Source organism: Physella acuta, unplaced genomic scaffold (assembly GCF_028476545.2).
Source record: "Physella acuta isolate Inbredline_101_S28 unplaced genomic scaffold, ASM2847654v3 ptg000048l, whole genome shotgun sequence".
Lineage (NCBI taxonomy): Eukaryota > Metazoa > Mollusca > Gastropoda > Physidae > Physella > Physella acuta.
Window position 1 is genome coordinate 566,910 of NW_026731568.1, and position 12,050 is coordinate 578,959.

At 36.5% G+C, this 12,050-nt stretch overlaps 1 protein-coding gene across 1 annotated transcript; it reads left to right on the forward strand.

Moving 5' to 3' along the window:
* Positions 1-8,455: 8,455 nt before the first annotated feature.
* Positions 8,456-11,467, forward strand: LOC131944635 (toll-like receptor 4). The gene has a single exon (XM_059305362.1). The coding sequence runs from the start codon at positions 8,456-8,458 to the stop codon at positions 11,465-11,467; it is 3,012 nt and encodes a 1,003-aa protein (XP_059161345.1).
* Positions 11,468-12,050: the final 583 nt, after the last annotated feature.

Genomic DNA, 12,050 nt, shown 5'->3' on the forward strand with positions numbered 1-12,050 from the left:
CCAAATCTCTTTGAGATTAGTCTGTCTAGGAACAGGTTTAGAGCGATTCCATTTGACTTAACACATACGCCACGTTTAAAATTCCTGGACTTGACCTCTAATGCATTGATATCAATTTCAGCCATAGATAGAGGGGAGTTGGACGCGTTGGCTGCTGGGAATGGAGGGTTGAGGCTGTTTTTACTAGGAAATGTGTTATTTTGTGGGTGCATGAACATCCAGTTTCTACACTGGCTTAAGATGACCAAGGTGGAACTAGACATGGCCAGAAACTACTCCTGTATCGACAACGACGGAGTTTTAACAAACACGGCAGTTTTATCAGACCTAGAGGCTTACTGGCGTCAATGCTGGGGGAAAATGGTCCTCTCTTATTCCCTGACTTTATTGTGTTTACTTATCATTGGATTTCTGTTGTGTTTTTTTGTTACCAAATATAAAACGTACATCATTTCTGGACTGCTGAATTTGTTTAGTGAAACCTTTCTAAAGAAACCTTCCAACTACGAGATTGGTGTCTTCATTGGTTATGCTGATAGAGATTACCAGTTCGCTTGTCATGACCTCAGGCAGTTTATCGAGGACACGCTGGGGTTAACGACCTTTATTCGTGACCGTGACATCTCACCTTCAACCGACCTCGCGTCTGGGATTATCGATGCTATAAATAAAAGTTGGCGCGTGCTTCTGGTCGTGAACGAAACTTTTCTCGCACAAGACGATTGGTTCCTCTACACATGCAGGTCAGCCATATCCAACCTGACGCCCGCTAATCCTAATCTCATTGTGATTATGGTTGACAGCCAGTTACGTCATCGTTTACCACGTGACATCCTGGGGGCGGTGTCTGAGGAAAACATCATCGTCATGAACGAGGGGAGGAGACTCAAGTATGACGTCACGGAGAAGCTGAGAACTCGATTACTAGCCTAACCGTTTACAGAGGCGTAGCGACCCTTCCCGGCGCCCGGGGACAAACTTTTCGATTTGTACCCCCCACCCCCCTCAAACTTTCGATTTGCACCCCCTTCAACGTTTCAATTTATTTTTTCAACCCATTTTGGCGCCCCCTAAGGTCGTCGCCCGGGGACATATATCCCCCCGCCCCCGCCCCCCTCGCTACGCTACTGTTTTCAAGACTAGTTCACACAAGACATAACGGCTAATTCACATAAGACATAATGGCTAGTTCACACAAGACGTAAAGGCTAGTTCACACAAGACATATTGGCTAGTTTATACAAGACATAATGACTAGTTCACACAAGACATAATGACTAGTTCACACAAGACACAAAGTCTAGTTCACACACGACATAAAGGCTAGTTCACACAAGACGTAAAGACTAGTTCACACAAGACGTAAAGACTAGTTCACACAAGACATAATGACTAGTTCACACAAGACATAATGACTAGTTCACACAAGACACAAAGTCTAGTTCACACAAGACGTAAAGACTAGTTCATACAAGACATAACGGCTAGTTCACACAAGACATAATGGCTAGTTCACACGCGACATAAAGGCTAGTTCACACAAGACACAAATATACTGCACGACCTCGCCTGATACCCTGAACGATATACGCTAAATGTCTCATTGTTAGAAATATCAATGCCCATGTCCTTAAAATGTAAAGCTCAATTAGTGTGCTATTGTACATAATAATGCTTTCTTCCGATGTCTTGTACTGTCTGAATGTTTTAAATATGAAGTGCATAATAACATGATATATCATTTATATCATACAAATGCTCAAGACAGAATATAGAGGAAAAATACTTGAAAATAATCCAGGCACTATTTAACCGCAAAGAGAAGACTCTCCCGTTTAAAAATACCAATTAGACCTCAAACTTGAAAAAATATAGCCAGCTTAACTTAAGCTTTTAAAGTGACCTAGAATTACCGCGACTTTACGTAAGGTATACATATTTAAATTATATAAATTACATTGACCAATTGCAGATATGCCGTAGTGACCTAAATAGATACCAGATTGCTAGAAACTTTAAGTTAAGGGGTAAAAAACGTCAAATAAAAGACAAATGCATTACTATTTTTAACTAGATAGTGAGGTATTAAATGGTTTAATTAATATATAACATCATGTTTTCTTTATAACAATGAGACTCCGAGGCAAATTATTTACATGTTTTAACATAATTCTTTAACAAACTGTGTAATTAAATAAAGGCAGTTAATGTATATGCACGTCGTTTAGAATCACTTAAAATGTACATGTTTAGGTTTTGAACGTAGATTTATTCACTTCTCTTTTATAGAATCATTTTTATCTAAACAAATAGGCCTATACATGTTTGGGTTGCAATGTGAATTTAGGCATGGCTAAAAATGTCTAGATCAACGCCTAGCCGATACGGCGGGTGTGCTATATAATACATTGCAAAAATTGGTATATTTTTTATTAATAATATTTATAAATAGATCTCATTTTTCGTGTTTTTCTAAATAAAATGTCGTGTTAATGTTCACATTATTGGCTTTTTATTTTAACGATTAATTTTGTGTTACCTTTTTAAAACGTTGATAGTAAACTGTAAATAAAAGACGAAAACAAATGTGTACATTTACTCTAATTGATAATAAAATGTTATAGTCACTGCTTTTACTTTTACATCTAACATTTTTGTATGTAAATTAACTAGGTTAAACATACTTAAGTTGATGAAAATAAATAAAAATATATACATCTAAATTTTTGTGTCTAAATTCAAGTTATATATTGTGTGTAAGTTGTAGCTAAGTTTAGAAAAACAGGATAAAACATAACAAGTTAGGGGTCATCCATAAATGACGTCAAGCTTTTTTGGACGATTTTTACCTCCCCCCTCCCCTCCATCACACATCGTTACAAAATCCAGACCCTCCCCCCCCCCCCAACCTAAAATGACGAAACACCTCAGCCTACAACCACCCTCAAAATTGCAGATGAATTATTCTTTAAACATCGCTATTTTTCTAAAATCTTGTCTGAACTCTGTCAAAATAGAGTATTTTAATCAATTCCCATTGCAATTTATTAATTCAGTTTTTTTTAAAACGCGAAATAAAGTCTAAAATTCGTTTTCTAACATTGCTTTTTTATAATGCAAAAGTGTTACGTCGCCACCCCCCTCCTCCTCATCACACATCGTCACAAAATTACGGAACCCCCCCCCCCCCTCCCCCATGTGAGTGTGACGTCATTTATGGACGACCCCTTAGTTAACATCTAGCAAATAAATTGTGCTGAAGAAAGTGCTAAGTAAAGTAAGTAAAGTTCCACTTTCACACCTAAAGACCCACAGTGCAGATAAAGTAGAGCTTCTTGGTGAGTGGACTGACGGGCGTTCTGTAGTCATGGGAAAAAAATTTGTTCGGGAACTTTGGGCTAGCAGTAAGCTCTACCACCCGACCACGATGCTTCACGGTGTAGTAATAGTGAGGTTGTTTTTAAATTAAATGTAATATTTTTGTGTATTTGACTGAATGTGGTGTGATGACCGCTCTCCGACAGCCGCGGAGGGAGCGGACACCCCGGGTTCGTTTGGGATGGCACTGACAGAAGTCACACTAATGAAATCCCAACAACTTGACGTGAGCTCTAGGGGTAAAGCACGACAAATTGAAGAGACTCAACACGACTTAAAACTGTCAATACCCTTTTAATGAGTGTACAAGAAACTACGACACTGGGTCTGTACAAAATGCGCAGACTTTAAGAGGACAATAAATAAACTCAAAACTCCAACTTACAGTTAACGAAAATCACTATATATCACAGATGTGGATTAGTATATTAAACACCATTAAAGAACATTACTTGACACAACTGAATGGCATTATAAATACCACAAATATTAATAAGAGACATATTGCCTCTACAACAATAGAAACCCAAATAAAAAGTCAACCTATCACCGATGTGACAAAGGGTGCAATTTTACACCAGAACAAAATATCAGTAATACTAAAAATGGTCACACAATATCTTATATAAGGTGATAAAATATGCCACAAACTACACAACTGAAAATGGCGCACAAAACATTCGGCACATCTCTCTCCTAGTCCAAAGGTCAATCTAGCTGCCTTTAGACTTGAACTGCAAGAGATTAAATACCTCTCAGTATTAGGGGAGATTACTTAAAAGTCTTACGACTATTGGTTGAGGATCTGTTAAGGATCCTCACGGTCGCAAGATTATTGGTCGAGGATCTGCTAGGGATTAAACAATCCAATCACATGACGTGACGGAGTTCAGTTGACCGATGAGAACCGGTGAACTAACAACTCTCCCAAGGTCAATCACAAAACTCAGGAGACTAAATAGTATAAATAAAGAAAAAGACCTCAGTAGGTCACAGTGGGAAGGAAATCTGGCCATGTGCCACAGAATATCACATGTTGTGTGAGGGTGTGATACTTGTTATAAGGAGAGGGAAGCATCAAATTAGAAACGTCGTGACGGTCATAATTAAAGGAAATTAATTAACAAAATCAAACACGGCAAATATTTTGCTTTATTTTCCATTTTGAAATATAGTTCAAATAGACAAAACAATTGTATAAGAAAAAAATACTTTAAGGATACGATAAATTCTTAAGTATCCGGGTTTATAAGCAAGGGAGTTAATCAATAGAAAACATTTGAGAAATTTTAGAAGGAGTTACTCTTGTATATAAGCCAACACACAATTTTAAATGTAGGTTATACATAAGCTTTGTAAAATATGACGTCATCTTTTATAACCTCCAATCTATTTCTTCGTAAGTGCATTAATAAATTGGTCCTATTCCAGGGGTCCTATTGAATTTCTACAAATACATGTCGGATTATACGACAAAAAATTCAAGTCACCATGTTGATGCGATGTCGGATTATATGACACAAAATTCAAGTCATTAAGTTAGTGCGAGACAGCTGTATGATAAATGGGACAGGCAAATTGAAAGAGATTGTGATGGGTATATTTTTATAAAGTAAATTGAAATTACAATATTTTGTTATGATAAAATATAACATTTAATGACATCCAAGGTTAAAATCTTCAACAGCTCGTAAAATTGATATACCTTTATCCTATAAATTTAATTATGAATTTATAGGCGAATGACTGTTTGGCTGTAAACACAGTTTAAAAATTAAAGTGTTCAATTGAAGACAAATTCTTATAAAATATTTCCAGTGGCCTTATCGGCATCGAAACAGGAGTAAGCAGTCAGTGTAAACTTTGTTAATTTTTTTCATTAATAATTAGTGGATGTAAACCCTGTTTTGGTTTTATAAAATACATTTTTAAAGCTCATGTCACTGATTGTTGTTATAACTTTAATTAAACCATGGTTATATATATAAAATAACAGCAAAGACATAATTAAATATTATACAGAACCGGTTTAAAAAGTGTCAGTTATTCCCAATAATTTTTTATAACATTTATTTCTACTATCCGACTTAACAAGATGTAGCACACATGTGTCCTAAGCATCGATGGAAATAATTTGGCGGTAGGGGTGGGGTGTAGAAGCCGATTAGGTTGGCTCATAACTAAAATGTAAAGTAAAAATTGTTATTTCATAATTTTATGTGCGTGGTTGATATATGTATATTCTTCCTACAACCTTCAGAAAGTTGTCATTATTGGCATTATCTAAAGATGGAGGATCGCTTAAGTTGATAGCCTTTTTGTGGAAGGCTTAGGGACAATATTTGGCCGGAACACATATGAGTTTTAGACAATTGTCGTAAAACAAACAGCCTGGAGCCATTAAGTTGTGGGACCTATTAGCAGTAACCCTATTGGAGAGTAATGTCCTGATGGGGTCCCTCTTAAAAATGACTTTCTTAATACGTGGTGTTTAGGCGGTAAATAGCACTGGTTTTTTTTTTTTTTAACAGATTGCTTATAGGCAGCTAGAAATTTTCTTCACATTGATGTTTTCTTAAATCATAAACCAGAAATTAATTAGATACATAAAGGTCCCAATCTCTAGTGCAGCAATTATTATGATTATGAGCTTTAAATCGGGATCTTGACGAACTGTTATTTTCTGAATTGCATTCAGGCACATAGAGCAAGATATAATGACACTAACTTTATAATCCATTCTTTAATGGACTTTAGGATTTTAAAAACATTTTTATTCCCTACCAACCTCCCTAACGTTCAACATCATTACCAAAAGCCACACCCCAACACCTAAAATAGTATCATATCTCTCAATCCACAATTCCTCTCAAAATGTTAATGCTATTTTAAATAGCAATATTTATATTTATATAAATAGCAAGATTTACTGAGCAAATCAACATGAATTATATTGATCACATTTTATTATACTTTTACCGACATTAAACAACAGCTTAAATTCAGTCAGTGTAAAAATTCAGAGGTCATGTATCCGAGGTTACATTTTGACTTATTTATCTAATGTATGTTAAAATTAGTTATAAAAATGCACAAGAGTTTAAAGCTTTAAAGAAAATTCAGGTGTGTAATTGACGGTGAGGGGGTGGGGTTGTCCTAGACCCATTTTAAATGCTAAACTACCATAAGCCTTTGAACATTTTATTTTCTTTGAAAGTAAATTATTCTATGTTGCAGCTTAAAGTTAGCTTTTAGTTATTTTTAGTTATTTTTTTTCTACCCCTTTTGACGCCCCCGCCCCTAGAATTGACGCCCAGTACGGCCATCGCTCTCCTAGCTCCCCCCCCTCCCCCGCAGCTACCCTTCTGCAAATGTCAATATATTTGATTAAACACACACACACACATATATATATATATATATATATATATATATATATATATATATATATATATATATATATATATATATATATATATCCTAGCACCCAGCCAAGCATAACGTTTAAAATTACTTCTTTTACCACGCCATATCCTGTTACAATAAACCAAAAAATCCCCTTCAGTCTTTGCCAATGTAAGAGCCGTGACGTTTAGAAGTTGTGATCTACACGTAGAGTAAGAGGGAACATAATAAGTTGAGAATAAAATTTCGCTAATTTCTCATTCATTTTACTGAATGTTTCTGTAAATATCTCACCACTAGCTTTGTACGCCACAGACAGCACAGGCAAGTCGAAATTGTATTACGTAATACAGGCTTTATATAAATAAGTGAAGACAAAAAACAAGCTGTGTAGGGTTAAGACATGTAAGTACAACTTTTTTATTTTATTTTAAGTGAATTAAAATATTTAAAAGCATATTGAATAGTTTTTCGTTCAATTTCTATCGCCTACGTTTTCTCTCGCTTAAAATTTGAAATTTTGTTAGCCAGAAAGATATATAAATTTCGACTAATTTGTTGTAAAAATAATTTCCATTGATAAGAAACAAATTCGCTTTATATGATCTATATATAAAAAAAAAACTTTTGCCTAATGACGCCATTTGATATTTTATGAGGTCGTAGAAAAACGCGTTTGAATTCCATAAAATTCGGTAACGCTGTCAAAACTGATCAAAATGGCATATTGACTTATAGAGAAACAGAAATATTTTTTAATAGTTTGCAAACTCCAAACCTTTATTATGTATGTATACATATTATCATATATATATATATATATATATATATATATATATATATATATATATATATATATATATATATATATATATATATATATTTATATATATATATCCTAAAGTGTTGAAAAACGTCTGAGTGTTTTATCATTGCGTTACTAATCCTACATTCTTCGACACATTCTTTCTAACACTGGGTTATTTAAACTTTAATAATGCCTGCGTTTTATTTCATAGATCATATTCGTCGGTACCGGGTTCCCCCCCCCCCCCCCCCACACAGTACCGCCCAGCACGCAGGCCTGTTGTATGAAAGCTTTGAGTGTCTGCTAATCACACTTTATGATTGTGAGGTAGAACACACTTCCGGGACAGCCCAGGTGTAATCGACGTACCATGGCGTTCGCGGAGCCACCGGTTACACAACCGCAAGGCCCGTGTACGATAATTTGATGACCTACTTACAAGAACTATAAATACAGTCAGCACTCTCTGAACACAAAACATGAAGTCATTTAGGCCTTATTAAATTAATGTTCACAGAATACATGCAACTCCCTTACACACATTTCTCCACCCACAACACACAGCACAATACATTAATAGCTCCGATATACTACTTCCCCTCACATATTACCAATTATTCTATTTTGAAGAATTTAATTTTTTTTTTTTTTTTTTTAGAATTACGTTATCAGCAGATTGATACAGTAAATATCATATTCCGATGTTGTTAATTCATTTTTTAACGAACCGATACAAATTAAATGAACTTAACAATACTTTATTATTCATTGCTTAAAAGGTAATACTTTTTCTAGATGGAGATGGTCTTTTGGTCATTCAGGCATGCCTTTTAGTGAACATACACCACAAATCGACCGACGGATATGATACCAAGAGCCAAACCACCGTGTAAGTGTCCAGTGGTCCTTTTTGTCTGCTGCTTCATGGTAAGCCTCAACGTCCATCACGTGATTTGTCGGAGTTTCCTAGCAGACGATCAAATACCTGGTCATCAGACGCTGAGTCATATAATTGACACCTGGCGTCAGTCAACACTTGACTCCAACATTCAGTCAACAATTGACTCCAACATTCAGTCAACACTTGACTCCAACATTCAGTCAACACATGACTTCAACATTCAGTCAACACTTGACTCCAACATTCAGTCACCACATGACTCCAACATTCAGTCACCACTTGACTACAGCAATTTGTCACCAGGTGTTATGGCCAGTCCTTCACCTTGTAATATTGTTACAGACAAGGACGAATTGATCGTTGACTGTCAAGTTCGTTCTTTAACGCAAGTTAGCAGCTCATGGTTTCCAGAAAATACAACGTCTATTTTATTAGACAACAACATGCTGACCTCTGTTCCTGTAAACTTGTACCTTTTACACCGTCTTAGACGTCTCAGCCTATCTTACAATCAAATCGAAGAACTTGATGTAGACACGTTCCGTGGGTTAGAACACTTAGAGTATTTAAATCTGGATTCCAATGGATTAGATCTAACATCCATTCCTAGCAAAACTTTCGACCGTTTTAAAAATTTGGCTGTATTGTCTATACGACAGGATGGAGATTTAAGGTATCGGAGACATGATGGTTATGAGTTCCTCTCTGATGTGAAAAATTTAGAGTCTTTGACCATATCTTCGGTTGGTGAAATTTTATACTTCGGTGTGCAGTTCAACAAACTGGAAAAGTTGGCTGCATTGCAAGTGACAGGGGGGTCAAAAAAAATAACAAATTTAAGTTTCGAAAATTTGAGTCAGGTTAGAGTTCTTTACCTGAAAGAATTTCAATCACTGCAATATTTCAATTCTTCAGCTTTCTGGCCACTGATCAACCTTCAACACATTTATATGCGCAGCGTGCAGGCACACCTTCATCAAGTGCTTGATTCCTTTCAATGCTGGGTAAACCGAAGTATGGAGTATATACTACTGGAAGATATTTGGGTAACACTAGGTGAGCAGTATTCAAGCCTTCTTCCCGCAAAAGGAATCCTAACACCCAACTCCACGATATATTTGAGGCAAATTTGTGTAACTCATTTAGTTTTAAGAAGCTGTCGTATAATTATAGTTCACCTTAACGCTCTGACAAGTGATGCATGGAACAAGTGCCTTAAGAGCATTGACTTTACCGACAATGCAATCATAGGCACTTTCAGCGTATTCTTTCAGGTGGTTAATATGAGAAATCTGGAGAAGTTTTTTTTTCGTGACAATTTCAAATTAAACTCTTTTCGTCGCGGCTTTTTATCTGCACTAAGCATAGCATCCGATAACTCGAGCAAACACAGTGGATGTAATACAGCACGAATTAACGAAGCTCAATCAATTACACTTGAACATGTGTTAGAAACTAATAACTCAGACTTTATAACAAGTAACAACTATTTTCCCGAAGCAAACCAAGACCCTTTATTTACAGACACCAGCAGTTATGAAGTAGGAAAGACAACCACAAAAGCTCAAGTCAGCGAATCTATATGGTATATTTCCTCTAAGCAACAATTTCCTTATAAAGTAGAACTAATACGTCAAGCCAACGAGCTGAATATATACGTCTCTAAATCAATGAAATATCTGTATCTTTCAAGGCTTTTCATGCTTTTCTTTGCTGATTTTAATGTTTCATTTATCGGCGGGGAAAATATATTGCATGTAGATGTATCTGACGGTGGGTTGACGGAGTTTACCGGGCGAATCAGAGGCTTGACGGGACTCAGGACACTCCTACTTTCTGGCAACGACCTGTCTCAACTGAACCCACAATTTTTTGACACGATACCCAGCTTGCAGGCTCTCGACTTATCGGGGTGTAGTTTAAACAGCGAGTATATGTCATCTTACAGCGAGCGTCTGTTTCTCAACTTACAAAATTTGCAGCAATTAGATATGTCGTACAATTTTTTAAACTCGTTAAGTTCTCGTACCTTCAGCTCTAATCCAAAACTCTTTGAGATTCGCCTGTCTGGAAACAGGTTTAGAGCGATTCCATTTGACTTAACAAACACGCCACGTTTAAAATGGCTGGACTTGACCTCTAATGCATTGATATCGATTTCAGCCAAAGATAGAAGGGAGTTGGACGCGTTGGCTGCTGGGAATGGAGGGTTGAGGCTGTTTCTAGGTGGAAATGTGTTATTTTGTGGGTGCACGAGCGTCCAGTTTTTACACTGGCTTCAGATGACCACGGTGGAACTAGACATGACCAGGAACTACTCCTGTATTGACAACGACGGAGTTATAACAAACACGGCAGTTTTATCAGATCTAGAGGCTTACTGGCGTGAATGCTGGGGGAAAATTTTCCTCTCTTATTCTCTGATTTTATTTTGTTTACTTGTCATTGGATTTGTGTTGAGTTTTTTTGTTACCAAGTATAAAACGTACATCATTTCTGGGCTGCTGAATTTGTTTAGTGAAACCTTTCTAAAGAAACCTTCCAACTACGAGATTGGTGTCTTCATTGGTTATGCTGATAGAGATTACCAGTTCGCTTGTCATGACCTCAGGCAGTTTATCGAGGACACGCTGGGGTTAACGACCTTTATTAGAGACCGTGACCTCTCACCTTCAACCGACCTCGCGTCTGGGATTATCGATGCCATAAATAGAAGTTGGCGCGTGCTTCTGGTCGTGAACGAAACTTTTCTCTCGAAAGACGATTGGTTCCTCTACACATGCAGGTCAGCCATATCCAACCTGACGCCAGCTAATCCTAATCTCATTGTGATTATGGTTGACAGCCAGTTACGTCATCGTTTACCACGTGACATCCTTGGGGCGGTGTCTGAGGAAAACATCATCGTCATGAACGAGGGGAGGAGACTCAAGTATGACGTCGAGGAGAAGCTGAGAACTCGATTACTAGCCTAACCTTTTTAAAGACTAGTTCATCCAAGTACAGACGTAAAGACTAGTTTAAACAAGATTCATAGGCTAGTTCACACAAGACATGAAGGCTATTTCACATCAAGACAAGAAAACAAATCTACTACACGACCTAGAATGTCACTAAAAACTAAACAAGTGACTGTTAGAATTATGAGTGCCGGTGTCCTCAAAAGTAAAGCTCCATTATTTTGTTTTTGTACGCTTACTGGGAGAGAAATACAGATAATTTTACCTAAAGATAGATTTTTTAGATACAAATTGCGTGCACATTACTACTTTTAACTAAATAAACATGGTTTTAAATAGTTCTATCTAATATGTAACAATGGGATATCTTAATCGTGGTATGACTCAGAGGCTACTTATTTAGATGTTCTAAAATATTTTGGTAACAACTATATAATTAAATAACGTCAGGTAATGTGTAAGTAAGTTGTTTAATATCACTTAAACTATACGTGTTTAGGTTTTGAACATAGATTTATCCACTGCTTTGTTTTATATGGACTGAGTGGTCTAGCTGTACAGAGCTGGACTGCTAGTCCGTGTCTCGTGTTCGAATCGG

Bases quoted from the DNA above. Each gene is read 5' to 3' on its own strand.
- LOC131944635 (XM_059305362.1), top strand. From the start codon at position 8,456: ATGATACCAAGAGCCAAACCACCGTGTAAGTGTCCAGTGGTCCTTTTT.